Source organism: Aulonocara stuartgranti, assembly GCF_965226115.1.
Source record: "Aulonocara stuartgranti genome assembly, chromosome: 16".
Lineage (NCBI taxonomy): Eukaryota > Metazoa > Chordata > Actinopteri > Cichliformes > Cichlidae > Aulonocara > Aulonocara stuartgranti.
In genome coordinates this window covers 4098980-4116970 of record NC_138952.1, presented here as the reverse complement: position 1 = coordinate 4116970, position 17991 = coordinate 4098980, and the positions used below count along the sequence as shown (strand labels likewise).

The window sequence follows — 17991 nt, the reverse complement described above, 5'->3', positions numbered from 1 at the left end:
TCTTTGCAGACTCCTAAGGATCAACCCTCTACCAACATGACATTGATTATACAACTCTAAGCATATATGAGTAGATATTTCTAAGCATAAATAACAATCCAACAATACAAATCTAACACTTGCAGCAACTGTAACTACATAATTTCCTTATGGATTAACAAAGTATTCAGATTCTGATTACTGCACCTAAGTAGAAGTTTCATGTAGCTGCACTTTATGTAAGTATTTATTTTTCTGACAACTTTTTACTTTCTACTGCTTACACTTTCAAAACAGACTCATTACTTTAGGTTCATTTATAGCACTCATACTCAGGAGCTAAAGTGGACCGGAAGTACTTCAGAATAGCGCTACAGAAGTGTGTTTTCACATTGTGAAATGTCCTGCAAAAGAAACAAGGATATACAAAATTGTGTTATTCAAATGTTGCATGAAAATACCGTGTAGTTTTGTGCAGATGCAGGTGTAAGTGCATTCACAGTAAAGTATTGTGTTGGACTGGTGCACAGTGTCTGTGGTGCTCATGGTCAGATTTAGGTTTACATCAAGTATAGCAGATATTAATTTAAAGCTGACGATGTTTCGATTAAGTCACTGAATTCCACCTTTATACTATTATAAAGACAATATACTGTTAGTGTAGGGAAGGGGTCGGCAACCTGTCTTTCCGGAGCCGCATGCGGCTCTTTAGTCCTTATAATGCAGCTCCGCGTGGTTTGAGAAAATAAATTAGAAGTAATTAGCTGAAGTGTATTTTATTTATGTTAGGTCTTTTTTAACTTTATTTTTCTATTTCAATATCACAATAATCTTCCAATTTAAAACTACAAATTATATTCTATTATTTTTTCATCGCTCAAAATAAGCATCACATACAATTACCCACCAAAACGCCGTGCATTTATCGAGATTTTCAACCCCAGGTAGGCCAATTATGGATCTTCGGATCCACACTATGTCAGCAACTATTCTCCACCGTGAACTATGTTAAAAACAAACACCGTTCACGCCTCACAGATGACAGCTTACAGTCCTGTGTAAAGATGAAAGTGAGCACAGCCCCCGATTTGCAGACGCTGTGTGCAGAGGTTCAGGAGCAGAAGTCCCATTGTAAACATACCACGGCAGACCCAACGATGTTTGTATGAACATGCTTTTCAAGTCAAGGCTCCAAAACCCAAAGGCGATATAAGGGTGGCGGCTCACAACAGTTTTTCTTTGCTACATGGATCATTTTAGTTCAGCTGGATGTCTTTCCTTTTTCCTGAAGAACTCTATTTCTTTAAGAGTTCAAAATGTGTTAATTACATAAATAAAATGTAGTTTTCTCTGTAGCACTTCATGGATTTCATAAGCAACACGCTTTAGTTGTTCACACAAAGCATAAAGGTAAAAAACAATATATGCAGTGTTATCTTCATTTTAGATATCAAAAGGTATTTGCGGCTCCCAGTGTTTTCGTTTGCGTGGAAACCGGGTCCAAATGGCTCTTTGGGTGTTAAAGGTCGCTGGCCCCTGGTGTAGGGGATATAACAAACTGAAACTGCTGACATCTTGTTGAATTCAGTTGTATAAATAAACAAAGAGCAGTGGGTCAGCTGATCACAACCTGTACACTAAGAAAATCTACTGAAGCTCACTTTAGAAATTATTGTGAGTTGTGATTCTTTTTTCCACAGTGAGCCACTACACAGATCCTAGTGTTCACCCACCTGCTGAATCCCACTGTAACACCTGTACTCATTTTTTAGGTTTGCAGGCAAAGTGACCCTCTAAAATGTAGGCGACAGAAAATAGTTATTTTTTTAAAGAAATTCTCTTTTACTGTGCAGTATGTGTCCTGCATAACAGACTCAAGCTTTTGTGAGAACTAGAATCAGATTAGAAATTTTTTGTATTCTCATTCACTAATATCATTTTATTATTATATTAATATAGCACAAGGCCCTGTTACCTTTGTACAAAAATTGTTAATGGAATTTTCCTTCAAAGAGCTACTTTTTACTTTCTTACTTTGAGTAGATTTCAGAGCTGGTAATTTTTTACTTAAGTGAAGGAGTTGCTTCAGTACTTCAACTTTTACCATAGTATTTTTAAACGCACAGACTCGAATTACGTGTCCACTCTACCTGTTTCTGTTTCCACTCTCTCTCTTTGCTGTCTTTATCCTCCCTTCACCACCTATTTCTTTTGTCTTCCTCTCTTAATCTTTGTGCTGACTCCCAGAAAGTAACAGTGAAACAGAATTTACAACCCAATAAAGGTAATAACAACATTCTAATTTGATGTGAGTTGCTCCTGGCCATTGACAGGTAAATTCCAATATGTCAGCGTTTCTGTCTATACTATAATTCACTGTCTATAAGTGTGCTCTAAACAGGCATGACACACAGTTCATCCAGACTCTGAAACATTAACAAAATAAAATAATAAAGTAAATCAGCTCCTTGGCTGGAAAATATTGATTAGGTTAACCCTCTTGAGGCAGGCGTTGCTGATTTGCAACAGTTAAAAACTAACAACCTGATTACCCCACATACATATTTTATGAGTTTTTTGTACTCAGAAGTACCACTGCAGGACTTGGTTGTGCATTAGCAACTAAAACTTAATTTGAGCCTGAGAGGTTTAAAATAAGCTATAATCTTATAAATATTATCTTGCCTACATTAGCTTTTGTTTGTTATTTAGAGAATATAAATACATAAAAAGACACTTTTAATTCATGCTTTAAGTCACATTATTGACCATTATCAGAAGAATTTGCACTTTTGCTTGTTTAAGCAAAACTGTGTTTTTAATCTACACCACTGACTCACTTGTGTTGTGAAAGCATGCAGTTCCTCTCTGTGAATGGTCTGTAATGCCATGACATCCAGAACACAGGACATTTAAACCTGTGTTCATGCTAACGTTTACCATCTCTGATAGACAAGTTAGCAAATTTGAACTATATACTTATAGTTATTTTAGGGTACTATGATAAAATTTAGGGGTGCTTGAGCATACAAATTTTTTTTCTAAACTTATGACTCAAAAAAACAAAATTTAAAGTTAAAACCTGAAAACCTCAACTTTCTGACCTTCTCAATACTTCTCCATTAACATTCTCAAAGCAAACATCCCATCTTTAGTGTTCTTTGTCAGTATGAAGACTACTGCTGCTAAAATAAACATAAAACAATTAAAGAGCTTTTGACAATACCGCCAGTGGCATCTAAACACAGAATACAGTCTATTAGAGCAAGAAGGATGAACAACAACAGAGGAGCTGCAGGTATCTGGGAGCTCCTTGGGGCTGGAGAGGTGTGACTGCTGGGGTGGGCACACAGTTGTCATCAGAATGTCTGCCGCAGGCCTTCAGCACTCTAGAGGGTTGCGAATGGTCTGGGTCTCCTAAGTCTGTCTGTGTCTGTGGCTTTTGCTGGCTTCTGGAAAATGTTATTGTGGCTTCTACCTCTCATTATGAAGTAAATTCCATCCAACAGAGCATGTTTGGCATGTAGTAGAACGGGAGGTTGTCATTGTGAATATGCAACTGACAAATGTGCAGCAACTGTGCAATACTGTCATGTCAAAATTCAGAGGAATGTTTTCAGCACTTTGTTGAATCTATGCCATAAAGAACTAGGCCAGTTCTAAAGGAAAAAGAAGATTAAAAGGTGTACCTATCTATCCTTCTACTTTCATTTTTACAGACTCGTGAGATTGCGCATCTTTGAATACACGAAACCTTAGCATGTCAATAAAAGACTTAAACAAGTATCCGCAAACAGACCTTTATTCTGGTAAAAAAAAAAACAAAAAAACAAAAAAACAGAAAATGCCACTGATATGATGAATTTCAAACAATTCTAAAAGTTGTATAAAAACAAAACAAATCAAAATTTGCATTCACCACACTTCTGTTTTATTGATTGACAAGATAAAATGCTAAAAGGAATTGGATTTTTTCAAAAACTTCTAGTTTTCCCACAATCCATGCTTGAATAAATCTTAGAATGTGTAACGAGTGCATCTGTGATTGGTTTGATTGTATAATATTTGTTTGGTTTGATTGGTTTTCTCTTGCAACATGAATGTAGTTGAAAGGCATTTGCTCAAAGAAAATAACTAAAACACTGAATAGAAGTTTGAACAAAAGAAAAAAGTAAATTCAATGAATCACAGCGTTACTGTGGTGTAGGGGTTTGAGTTTCCCAGTGCTCCCAGGAGCTGTGCTGTCAGGACTCTTGCTTTGCCGTATGGTAGGCCTATCAAAGGCTAATTGATCATGGGTGGGTATTTTAATAGACACCATGTGTACAAATAATCCCTGAACCAAAATTCAGGCTAAAGACTGCTGTGAAGGCTGATTCCTCCAGTTTGTTCTACGTGTGAGTCTTTATTGTGTCAGTGCCAATCTGTTTGCTTAATATAATAATGTCATGCACATCTTTCTGACTTTGGGCACAGAAGCCAAGGGAGAAAAGGGGTGTTTCAGGAAGAGGGTGAACTGAGGGGCTGCAATAAGCCCACTATAGAAGGATTATAAGCACAATAGGTAATATCAAGTTATGATTTATGATCTTCCTCGTTGGCTGCATTAGTTAAATGTAATCAAATACTCAGGATAAGCCTGAGTGTCATGGAAGACAACAAACATGGTGGGATTGGGGTTTTTGTCCACAACACTGTCGTACAGGTCAGTGGAGACGGTGCCTTTCGCTGGTGGTACAATCATGCCTTGTTGTCCAAGAGTGAAGTCACCAGTCAGAACTCGGCAGACGTACATAAACTTCTCCCCATTTGGACTTGGCTTGGAGTAGGTGTCATGAGCAGAGTAGCTAGCATTGACAGCAAAATACGTGCCCTTGCCGTAGCATGTAGCTGAAAGTGGAAGAGCAGCAGAAAGTCAATGAAAAAGTTCTGTGACATATTTTCTTTTATTATTATTGGTCATAGAACAAATATCCTGCATTTGTCTATGTTGACTTAATTGTTCTGTATGGTTATGACTAGGGGTGAGTTTTGCTTATTGATCTATCGATTAAAATCTATTCTAGCTTGGATGGTGAATCGATTCATTAAAATCCTTAATCGATTTTTATATATAAATTTATTCTGCACAAAGACGTAAACACAAAGCGTGGACATCTCAGTGAGATGTCGCCTTTCTCACCCGACGGCACGGACACGGTCGGGGCGGAAAGCTGACAGCTCACTGGTTCTGATGTTTCGGTGCGTCCTTTTTGCGCTGGATTCTGAAGCTGCAGGTTTTATCTCTCTCCAAACAATATTGACTGAACCAGCAGCAAAAGAAGATCCAAACTACGCTTCACATTTCGCTTCACATGAATATTGTCATGAATTCCCTCTGACTTTTGCTGTTTTGCTTCCAGCACGCTAAAATCATACTTCATGCACAGCGCGTTCTCTCTCTAAGTGTATGTCAAGAACAGTTTCCCATCTAAAACTCTGTTTTCTACATTATTCGCTTGCTTATTACGCACAAGTCTGCCGTTGTTTACAGCGCTGTTGGGCGCTGGTGGTTTTTTTTCCCTTTTACTTACTTCCGAAAATAAAGCCTCATTTCTGCTGTTCAATACTGAACAAATTTAAACTTTTTAAAATTATGCAAAATTGCAAAATGCTTAGCTGTGTCTCTGTAACTTTGCTTCACTTCAGCAGCATCACGTAATGTTCATACGTTCATTAATGGTTTTCTTTTGTTTTTGATCTACTGCAGAATATTTTTAAAGTCATCTGCTATAAAATCCCAGGCCAGGAAAATTGCCTTCATGTTTTTCTTTGTTTTATCCTCAGTTACTTTGACACAAAGGCCTCTGCTGTGATGCTCACACCTTTGATAAAGTCACACAAGTTTCAGCTTTCTTTTTATAGATATAAAAATATGGATATGTACTGATACGTGATCACAATTATAATATTTCTGACTGTCTGAGGCAAAATTTCCCAGATTCAAATGTAATCGAATCGAATCGTGGATCGAATCGATTCAGGACCTTGTGAATTGGAATCTAATCTATTCTAGAAATCAGTGACGATACCCAGCCCTAGTTATGACAACACAGCAGAAGGTTAACAGTACATTGCTTTCTATATGTGAACTAAAGCTGACTTTGAAGGTGTGTTGTAGCCTGCAGCTCTTAAAAATATAATAACAAATAAGCATGTAAAACTATATTTAATTTAAACTAATAATGTTTTCAGTTAGCATTAACATTGTTTTGATTTTCTTCTTTCTTTCTTTAATTTTCCAACCTTCTGGGACCTCTTCCCATATGGAAAAGATATATATAAATCTTATAAAGTTTTTATCTGTCTTGTATGAAACTTGTATGAAAGGCGTACAAGAGTGAAAACACATATAAGATCCCTTGAAAAATTATATAATGAAACTTGTATGTTTTGTATACTTACTAAAAAAATATATGAAAGTAATGAGAAAGTGGCCACTTTCATGAGTAAATCATATATGTTTTTACTATTTCTTTTCCATATGGGTTGGCTTGCTTCTATGTCCCTAATTAAAATATATCTTTAGGAGCAGCATCCCCATTTCCCACCATGTCTCTATTATCAGCTCTCTGACAAAAGCAAAAAAAATGGCCACGAACGCCTCACCATTCAATCCTGCGTAGCTCCTGTTGAAACCGCGATCATTAATAATTGGCACAGTGGCTTTGGAGGTGCCATGGAAAAGACGTTTCTCATTGTTCTGGTGACCATTTCTCACTTCCATGTCACGCTTCTTAACCTGTAGACTGTTCCACAATCCAGGGTTTTGGATCCTCTCGATCTGAAAAAAAGTATTAATTAGTAATAGTAATAGTAATTTTGAATTTATGTTCCGAATATAAAGCACAGAAAATGTATTTGCCTAAAATGTTTTTAAAAAATATTAATTTCATGTTACCTTGATGATGGTTTTGTTGCACGAGGTCTTGAACAGGTTCTGAATTTCATCATACTCCTGTGTCCCAGCTTGTAATGGGAAAGCCTGACTGGTGACGTTAGGTTGCATGAGATCCCAGTGCTCAGGAAGATCATCTAGTCACAAAATAAACAAATTCAGTTTTTTAGCTCTTGAGCAGAGGCTTTCAGTAGTGAAAGCACTGAAATATCTACTAGTAAGAAAAATCATGCTAAATTTCAAATACTAACAGATTTCTGATCTCTTATTACTACTTTGACAGGGTTGAATCTCTTTCTATCATTAAAATACCTTTTCGCTTGTCAATTCTCTTTATCTCCAGGATATTTCCCTGGCTGTCAGTGGCAGGTCCTTTTGGCATGGTGACAGTGTAATCTTGACCCTTGACTGTAACGTTTACAGTTTGTAAATTTTGTTGCAGTGCTTCCTCGAGGTAGAAGTTGGTCATTTCATCAAAACTCTGAAACTGGAACCCAGACTGCTGATACTGCCAGTCTGCCGCAGCGCTGGCCAGCTCCACTTTCCTGTTTAGTTCCTCCTCGTCTCTCACCCTGCTCATCATTTTATAGATTTCAGTGTTAGCTTTGAGCACATCCCTGCTGAGTCCTTCAATAGTGATTGTGGCTTTGGGCTTATTGCTCACAGTCCTTATGCTGATGTCCATGGTCTTCTGCATGTCAACAATTTTCTGTCGATCTGCATCAGAGAAACTATGGATGGCATTGTCTCCAATTTCCATGCTGTGATATTCTTGGGATATCTTGTCATTTATCCATTTCTTAGCCCAGTCAACGTTGGCTTGTGTGTCACCACAAATGTGGAAGCAAGTAGCCTCCACTTTCAGACTGTCAATGACAAAATCTTTTTCTGTCCTTTGTTTTTCAGGACTTCCACCAATAAAGAATGCTGAAAGAACAAATTTCAAAAACAACATGAGAACTTAACATTTGAAACTGATTAAAGATATAGGAATGTGAAACCAAAAATTACTTTGCTCTGTGTATTTACATTTGACTTTATTGAGCCAGCTCCACCCTGCTTTATCCTTAGAATCGGGATCAGCAGCTTCCCTCTGTTGCATACTGCTGTGGAAGTCTTTAAGCATAGGTTTCTGGAAAATAACTATGCGAACTGTAGTCAGGGGGCTGGAGGTGTTTTGGCTCAACACATCAGTCACTGCATCCAACATGGCATCAGCCACCAGTCTTGCTTTTACATTGCCTTGACCTAAAAACAAAACAAAAAATAAACAAACAAAAAAAGTAATCATACATTAAAGACTGCTGGGATGAACAACATAGACAGTAAAATAATAAATTATTGTAAAAACAAAAATATCAGTGTGACCATGAATCTAAATTGTCAGGGGTCACACAAAATTTTCTCCATAGACTTTCTCGATGTTAACTTTTTTCTAAACACAGGTTGCCTGCAAATTAAGACAAGAAATGCAATGAAAGGTATACTATATTGAGGTATACAATACCCTCTCGTGAGCAAGTCAATATAGTAAGTGGGCAACATGTCATGCATTTAGGAAAACTGCTTAACCCGATGACATTAGAGGATTATTCAGCACCCTATGTGCTAAGAAGGCCTTTATAAATGTAGCATTTGGATATGTGACCTGTCAGTGACAAAACGCTTTCTAAATCTCACCTGTCCCAATGGCAGGAAACGATACAGAGGCAAAAGAGCTTTTCACACATATCTGGAGTGCATCTTTCACAGTCTTGTTGATTTTTACTGGGTCTGTCTGTCCAATCAAGTGGAGGATCTTTTTACACTTCAGGTTACCAGGGCTTGTCAATATCATGCCCTGGTTGGGCTCAGCACCTAAAAGCAAAGTTGGGAGATGTTAAAGAACCTTAATAATTATGTAAGTATGTACAAGGGCATACTTCTTTCTTGACAGTCTTGTGCTAATACTTAGCTTCCAAGTTATTATTGGGAAAACAAGACTGTTATATTGTAGCCAATGTTTCTGAGTTATAGCATCATAAAATTATAAGTGATTTCTTACCAAGGTTGCGGCATTCCACTTCAACAGCCGGACCAGCTGCTTCTAGAATAGCTTTAGACACTCCTGGAGGAGGCAAAGGTTACATCACTACTGAATACATACATATAATCTAAAGGATCATTATTACTGTGGGTGGACTGTTCTTTATACAAAGACTTTTGATGTAATATTATTCTCTATACAGCACCTAAATATTTACATTTAGTTTAAAAGCAGAAAAAAACAATGAGAAACCACCATTAATGTTTTGCACAGCTCAAATACTGTCATTCATGCTATGACTAACCTGTCTTAAGAGTAAAGTTTTCATTGGAGGAGTTGACAACGACATCAGCGGTCTCCTTGGTTATGTCTCCTGTTACTACCTGTATAGTCACATTGCCCATTTTAGTCTCGTGCATGTCTGAGGTTGAGATGATTTTAGAGAAGGGGCCTCCTGGAAATTGATAAAAAGAACTAATTAACAGCAAAAAAGAACTACAATAGTACACTTTCTAAATTTTGAATACTGATATAATTGTCAGTTAGCATATGGAAAAAATATAGTATATTTCAACAGTTACTACAAATGTACAAAATGTTTTTAACAGCGTTATGTTATAGTTCTTAGAAAATATATAGTTTTTAGCAGAGGTGGGAAGTAGTAAAGTACAAATACATGGTTACTATACATATGTTGAATCTTCAGGTATCTGTACTTTACTTGAGTATTTACTTTTCTGACAACTTTTTTTTTACTCTCTACAAACAGTGTTGCCTGCCTTCACTTTGTGTAGAAATTGTTGAACCACTTGAAGCACTGGGAAACTTCTTCTGAAATTCATCACTGAAAGCCTGCAGACAGAAAAGAAGAGAGATTTTATTGACTGAAACATTCAATTATTACACCAAAACTGAAGTTCAATAACAGCTTTGCAGCTTTCACTGGTGGAAAATGCTCAAAAACTTTTCTGCTTAGCACTGAATTGTTGTTGCTTCAAAGCTTGTGATTTTTTCTTACCTGGATAGTTTGTGTATCACTGGGGTAAAGTACGATCACAACCTTCTTCAGATGCTTGGGGTGTTTCTTTTTGCAAAACTCTAAAATATTGTCCAACATCAAAGAGGCTACAAGATCTTTAGGAAAACCCATTTTTCCAGTGCCAATGGCTGATAAGGATATGGAGGTTAGATTATTACTTTCTGCCTTGTCCAAGCAGTCCTTAAAGATTCCCCTCAAAGTCTGAAAGACAAAGAATAAATACTATCTGTTTAAAGACATTTAATTAAAAATATGACATTGACCATCAAAGTTAGATCAAACAGGTTCTTTAACCTTATACTGTGAGGTTCATCACCTTTTCAGATGTGCCTTGTCCATTATCCCAGTGAGGTGCAATTGTATGAAAAACTTTTTTGCTTTTTAGTTGGCAGCCCTCAGTAACAATGATCTCACCAACATTTCCAGTAGCACCCTGTGCATTTATTAACTGCTGAAGTTTGGGTCCAGCTGCGCGCAAGATGGCTTTGGAAACTGCAAATCTGTCCAGATTAAGGTCCGAAGATACAGTGTTCACAATCACTTCCGTCTAAAAAAAACCCAAAGTTTTATAAATATGAGTACATATTTATCATGTCTAACAATATAAAAACACCTCAAAACATAAAAAGAACAAAAGAAGCTCAAACCCAAAGATTAAATAAACATCAAGAGACTTTATAGCTGTGTTAATAGTTAATGCTAAATAGTCTTGCACATTGTGTTCCTGTCTGAAACAGACAAAGTAACTATTTGCTTAATTGGGTATAACAGTACAAATCTGAATTACCGTGGCAAACTCTATTTTTCCCTTTTTAAGAACGATGTCCACGCCTTCTTTGGTCTGGACATGATTTAAGTACAGGTCAGATCCAGCAGGCTGTGATACTGGTTGTGTGGGAGCAGTGAGATGAGGAGTTTGTTGAGAATGAGAGTCACTGAGGTTTCCAAACTCCTGCCTGACAGCAGCCACCATATCCTGAACAGCAATGTCATCATTGTTCACAAAATGGATCTTCTGCAAGGTAATGTCATCATAGTTCTCATAACAGTACTCCTTCACTGCTTTAACAATGGTGAGTTCACACTGCTTGAGGGGAAAGCAGCGCATTCCTCTGCCAATAGATGGAAGAGCTACTGAGACGCATCCGTGGGCCTCAGCAAGTTCTAAACTTCCTTTAACAGCTTTTTTCAACTGAGCCAAAGCTTTTTCATGTTTATCTTTTTCAAACTTGGGTCCCACAACATGGATGACTTTTTTGCAACAAAGATTTCCTCTTGCATTTGTTATGACACAGTCTCCTGGCTTGAGCTGACCCTTGTTTTTAAATGCTTTGTCACATTCATCTTGTAACTGAGGGCCGGCAGCCTTCAAAAATGCTGCTGCAAGACCAGTTCTGTGTTTCAAGTCTTGATTAGATGGATTGACAACTGCCTGCACTGGGTAACTGCACATATCTGCCTTGGAAACAGCGATTTCTACTCCTTCAGGTGTCATAAGTTGGTATAAAGGTGTTGGTACTTGTTTAAGGTTGTCTTGTCCACCACCTGGCTTATCAACTAGTTGAACCAGGCAACCAGTTTTAGTTTTGATTGTGGAAAAATAAGCTTCATTCTCCTGGAAGAGCTTCTTCACTCCAGACTTGTAAACATTCAGACTGTCAAAGACTACAGCAGAGACGGCACCTTCAACCACAGTCTTGCAATGTGTCACATTCACTCTGGATCCACTCAGACAGATGGCCTCATTTCTGTAGGACACTCTCACCTTGTCTTTCACTTTCTCCATCCAAGATGTGTTGAAATGTTTCAAGTATTCAACGACAGCATTAGCTTTGACCACAACAGTTTCTTCTATGTGAGCGTTCTGTGTTAAGAAGTCACCAAGCTGATGCTGAACCTTTATGGCACTATCCTTGTAGCCTGACACCACGACTTGTTGAGCAGTTGTGTTGATTCGAGTTCTGCATGGCTTACTGTTAGCCTGCTCTAAGTGACTGACCAGCTGCTGCCACTCTGGCTTCTTCAGGACATTACTGTCTTCAACATTAATGTACTGAGTTGTTAACAGCTGTCCTAGATGGTCCTGAGCATGAGACAGATCTGTGTCAGACACAGCAAGGAGCTGCACCCTGTTTCCACTGATTTCAAACGCTGCGTTTATTTGATGAGATGTGAGGAGAGCATCTGTAAGCTCCTCTTGTTGCTCATCCTTCAACAGTTCAAGCACATCTTTATCTACTTCCAGATTCTGTCGTTTTAATGCAAGTACTGCATCAAATATAGCTTTGCTTGCTGCATTAATCTCTTCCCCTAAACCAGTTATTTTCAGATTAGGACTCTCTGGTGCCAATTTGAGTTCTGGATACACAAGTAGAAGTTTGTCCATGAGGCCATCCTGACACAGGAGATGAAAAACTGATGGTGACACTTTGATCTCTTCGGTTTTACTTGATTTGTCCCTGTGGATCGTTTTTGCAATCTTGTTAATAATTTCAGAAAGAGATTTCTCCAGTCTGTTGACATCACTAACAGGACCAGCCACTGATAAAGCACCACTGTCTTTATCAGGTACTACAATCACATTTTCATTCAGTAACATCTCTCTGATCTTTTTCTCAGACTCTTTCAATGCATCTGAATCTGGACAGAACTTCACAGATTTGAACTTTGACACAGATTGTGCAAACGCTGACTTCACAGTATCAGTCCATACTTTGAGGATGGCTTTGGCATCCTTTTGCTTTAGTAAAGAAGACACAGGACTCAAGGTCACAGTGGTTTGGCCGAGGTTTACGATGCAGAAGTGTTTGTCCATTTCACTGCAAATGGTCTCTGCTGCTGATTTATTTTGAGCTAGGTATCTGAGGACAGCACTGTCAATGGGCTCTGAGATGGCAGCGGGAAGTTTTAGTGCAGGTTTGTCTTTGCCGTAGAGGGCCACTCCCAGACTTTTATAAAAAGGATAAACTCTGATTTCTTCCTTTTTTATGGAATGCTTCTTCTTGAAGATTTTTTGAACAGCTGGAAAAAAGAATGTAACATACTGTATATTATTATTCACACGTTATTACTGTAGGTTTGCAGGAACATACAGTGTAGTGTAAATAAATTACCTCGATGATCTTTAAATGTGATGACAGCAGACTGTTCCGCTTCATTAAGGAAGACCTCTTCCACATCCCCACCTTCATTTTCAAAATAAAGCTGAAGAACTTCTTCACTGAAGTGTAGAATGTCGTCAACTAGAACTTGCTTTGTGACTTCGAGAGGTTGAACAGAAAATCCCTTCTTGGTGAACATTTTGTTTTGGGGGCATTTTGCCACAAAATTAGCATTTTCTGTGAAATAGAGATTAAAAAACGGTTTAAGGCATTTTTAATAAAACAATTCTGCAGGATAAATCTTCTTTGTTGATTTAATAATGAGTACACCCATTTTTCAGAATGAAGTATCAGCACATTTATAATTAGCAAGGTACATTACACTACCAGTAGTCTGTGTTGCTTTGCTATCCTGTGCATTAGTGCGCTAGAAAACTTTGTCATTCTAACTCAGGAAAATAAAATGGCCACATTGTCCTGGAAAATTCCTTTATTACATTTGTGGCATATTTTTATGTTGTTTTATGTTAATGAGTGTTGGACCTGGTTATGCAATACAGATTTCAGCATCAAACGGCCGGTTAAACTTTATATTATCATATCATAAATAAGAACTTTTCATTCTGAAATGGGTACCTTCTCCACTCTGGAAAGTCACCACAGCAGAGGAGATGTCAGGAAAGAATTCCAAAGTGAAGTCATGAGACTTAGTGATGTTTTCCACCAGCATCTCCAAGAACTCCTGGTTGGTATTATCAAGAATATTCCCTAAAACGGCCGAGGTGGAACATGGCTCTTCATCTGCTGTATCATCGTCTCCGCCTTCTGTTTCTGTTTGAACTGTCGGGTTGCTTTTATCAGCACTCGCCTGTTTGTCTGCAGCAACATCTGCTGTTAAAGACAAATGTGGCCAAGTGTAACAAACATATACTTTTTAGATAGTGCAAGACTTAAAACACTTATATTTTAATTACTTATTTTGGTGTTTCACTCACAGCTATTGCTTCACACTAATCAATAAATTAATTAAAATAAGAATAATCATTAATATCGACTTAAAAAAATAATCAGACTTTGTATGGTCTTATTGACGTAATGTCTAGGAGACATCTAGTGTATCCTACCAGTCTTGAAGTGTAAAGCACACTATGTTAAAACAGCATGAAGCTTTGGATATTTTATTGAGAAAGAGGCAGTTTTATCACATAAAGCTTGTCGGCTTGTCTAATTTTTGATTCACAGATTCATTTTTTCTTTGTTTTGTTTTCTTCTTACTAATGCTAGCTAGACAGACAAATCACAAGCTATCTAGCAAATACAGTTCAGAAAGGGTCACAGAACCTGAGGTACTATCCATGGTCTCACACGTATTGAATTCATCAGTTAAATACAAATATTTAACTTCAAATAATAACTCAACTAAAACAGTATAAATGAAAGGCAAGCCAAATAGGAAATGCTGGACGTGTAATACAGTACAAACACTGATTAGTTCCAAATTGTGTTTGGTGGTGGGGAGTTGCTACTCATCTGAAAAAAAAGTGAATGTCTGAGAAAACTACCTGAGACAACCTGCATCGAGTGGATGAGATCACTTGATTAATCAGACGCCCAGGGCTGTTGTGTTAACTCAGCTTTTCCAGTGTCACAAAGTAGCACTGCTAGATTTGTGAAGTGTTAAGTTAACAACTAGCTGGAAAACAGAATGTTGTTTGTGAAAGTCATCAGTAGTAAAATTATAGCCAAGTAGAAATGCTAGCTTGTGAAATTACTTTACCTACGATACTAAATGATTTCAAATGGCGTTAACTTTAGCCATCAGTAAAGCATGTAATGGCTCAAAGCAAAGATGTACAAAGTATTGCAGTAATAGCTAACATTGGCACAGTTAGCCTGCTGAGTGTAATCTAGAGATTTTCTAGTATATATTGTGGTTGTTGGTGTTTAGGTGGGCGGATCAGAATATTTCAGAAGCTCTGGGGCTTTCCCACACAGCCACCTCTAGGGTTTATAGAGAATGGTCAAAAAAGAGAAAATATGCAGTGAGCAGCAGTTCTGTGGGGCAGCAATGGCTCGGTGATCTCAGCCATCAGAGGATAATGGTCAGACGACTTGTTACAACTGAGGGATGCTGAAAAACACAACATGTCACAGACTGAAGCAGCTGGGCTGCAACAGCAGAAGACCAACACTGTTCTCCATTCCTGTCAGCTAAGAACAGAAAACTGAGGCCACAGTTCATACAGACTCACCAAAGCTGGACAATATTTTTTTTTTTGAAAGTGTAGCAATGTCTGATTAATCTGATGATATTTGTATGTTAGGGTCAGAATTTGGGTCCAATAGGATACTAACAAGGTGTACCTAATAAAGTGGACAGTGGTGTATACTAAAAGTAGATAAACTATAGGGGTGGACAAGTGAAAGGACTTCCTGATCTTACACTAGTGGTTATAAACACAGTTCTGCTCACTCAGTACTTACATTTCTTCTTATCTTCATCAGACAGAGTTTCCTGTATAAAGAAAATACAAAAAATACACGTTAGTCACATTTGTTTAGAATTATAGCGAGCGAGTGTGTGTGTGTGTGTGTGTGTGTGTGTGTGTGTGTGTGTGTGTGTGTGTGTGTGTGTGTGTGTGTGTGTGTAAGCGCCATAAATATTTGCTGGTCCAAAAAGTAATTCATGCAAACAAATTCATTGTCAGCTTTGTCAGGAAAACCGCACCCAGTAATGCTTTCCGAGCAGTGAGTTTGACTTTTACAATATCCGCACGGCAGGAAGAGAAGCAGTGTGCAGCACAGCTTTGGCTTTATAAAGTCACATGACTTCCAGTAAAAGATCAACATGGTCAGATTTCAATGGAACTGAATGATAATTTGGAGTCTGTAGAGGGGCTCAAGGGTCCCACAAAGCTGAGGAATAATTGAATATTCTCGCATTTCATTTCCTTTTGAGAACAGGAGGGTCCGACAGAAATTATAGGTGCGCAGGTTTCACGGCGCACTATCAACAGTGAAACCTTATCTCATAAATAGCATCGTCAATATAAGAACAGATTTGAGGTACACAGAAGAGAACAGTTGTTGATAAATGATTCATGACAAACTTTTCGCACCCGTGATGATTTCTCTTCCGTGGGTAAGCGGACCGTCAGCTTCAAAACGCCTTTTTCCAAACTGATCTGATGCGACTCTTTGGCCAGAACGTTTCTCTGATCTGTGACACAGCACAAACACATGTCACCACATAACTCCGTTGATAATAAGTAATATTGTAGCTGCTTAAATAAAGCAAACATGACGTTATTGTGACAAACTTACCCTCCTCTCTCCGGAAGCGCACCATCGCCGTCCTGCTGCCATTTTCATACTCCACCTCACACTCGCCACCACCGTTAGATTTCTTACTTTGAAAGTATTTCACTAACTTGATTTTTAATCTGGGTATTTTGGTTTCTTCGAACTCAACGAGCAGAGGATAGGAGTGTACGCCGGCCATCTTCACAGGCCGGCTGCTGTCTGCTCTGAACTAGTTTCACTTTTGTTTCCTGTGAAACGAAACGCAGTTTTTATTGGCGTGTTGTGGCGTTTGGCCTTGAAGGGTTGGCTCAGACCGGGGTGCAGCTACAGAGAAAGGCCTGAAAAACACCTTTTTACACTTGGCTGCAGTCCACGGAGGCAGTTTGGAGACGTCCGCGCCCTCTTTTCATTCTTTCGCTTTCTCCTTCAACTCGGTACTTTCCAGCTGAAAGTGTGCGACGGTGAGTATCTGGCTTCTGCGCAATAAACGTTCTTTATTTGTTTAAACTAAAATTATGATTTATTTCAATTAATGGTTTTTCTGTGTATCATTAATCGATTAGGGTTTGCTAGTCATTTGCATCCAGCAACTTGTTTTGTTGACTCGTGAACGTTTTCGGGGTTTGTGTGAAACGTCACACAAACGCGAAACAATAAAATATTTATTTTTCTTCTTTTCATGTAAGGGTGCCATTTTAAGAAACTAATCAAAATACTTTTTATTTAAAAAAAAGCTTCAAGCGCTATTTAAGCACAATAAACTGTTTATATTGACGCATGCAGGTGTGCAACCTTTTGTTTCTGGTAAAAAAAAATTCCTAAGTCAGAGTGTCATTTGTTCGTCTTTGTCTCCCTCTACTGTAGTGAAGGTATAAAAGCAATTTATGGAAACCTACGCCCCTTCATTTCAAGTTATTGCTCGTCGCAAAGGAGAATATGTTTGATTTGATGACACTGTAGAAAGTATTAAATAAATATGGGTATTATCCTTACTACTAACCCCAAAGTGTGCAGCCTAGAGTGAATGGGTTTTTGGTGGTTGTGTTTCCAGTGAAAATAAAAGTTGCACACAGGCTCCACACATACTGTACAGAGAAATTGTATGTACTTTTGTAATATAGTAAAAGTTTTGTAATAAAATTACAATAGTATGCTGAATAATGTGTTTTTATTTAAACAGTAATCAATTTCTTGCCTACTTTCCTATACTTTAATTTATTAATAAAATTTATGGTGTTCTGGTTTGATTAATAACTCCTCTGCAATTACTATTTGATTTGAAGACATTCTCAATAACATCCCTTTTGACTCAACATGAGCCTAACTGATCAGTCAAATTAATGGCCAACTAATGACTCTGTTGACCATTAAGTAATTAGTTATAATCCTTCTTGTATTAGATTAAAAATAACTGTGTTTTTCCTTCAAAAACAAGGACATTTCTAAATTACCCTGACCTGAGTGGTAATATATGTAATATATATGTGCATACACTAAAAATATAGTCTAAACCTTTGATAGACCAATATTGTGAAATAATACTAATGCACTAACTAAATTCACAACAGTACAAACTTCTTAGATAGATTTTAGCTTCAATTATTTG

At 37.8% G+C, this 17991-nt stretch overlaps 1 protein-coding gene across 1 annotated transcript; it reads right to left on the bottom strand.

The window, feature by feature from the left end:
* Positions 1-4585: 4585 nt before the first annotated feature.
* Positions 4586-16868, bottom strand: LOC309691063 (protein mono-ADP-ribosyltransferase PARP14-like; the record flags this gene model as incomplete). The annotated part of the gene is made up of 17 exons (XM_082508579.1): positions 16407-16868; positions 16202-16302; positions 15567-15597; positions 13719-13973; positions 13095-13319; positions 10769-13002; positions 10298-10528; positions 9961-10182; positions 9728-9794; positions 9247-9396; positions 8961-9023; positions 8597-8773; positions 7946-8164; positions 7229-7843; positions 6920-7053; positions 6628-6802; positions 4586-4869 (listed from the first exon to the last, which is right to left on the bottom strand). Exons 1-17 carry the CDS (start codon positions 16582-16584, stop codon positions 4586-4588), a joined length of 5361 nt encoding a protein of 1786 aa, XP_082364705.1. The 5' UTR covers positions 16585-16868.
* Positions 16869-17991: the final 1123 nt, after the last annotated feature.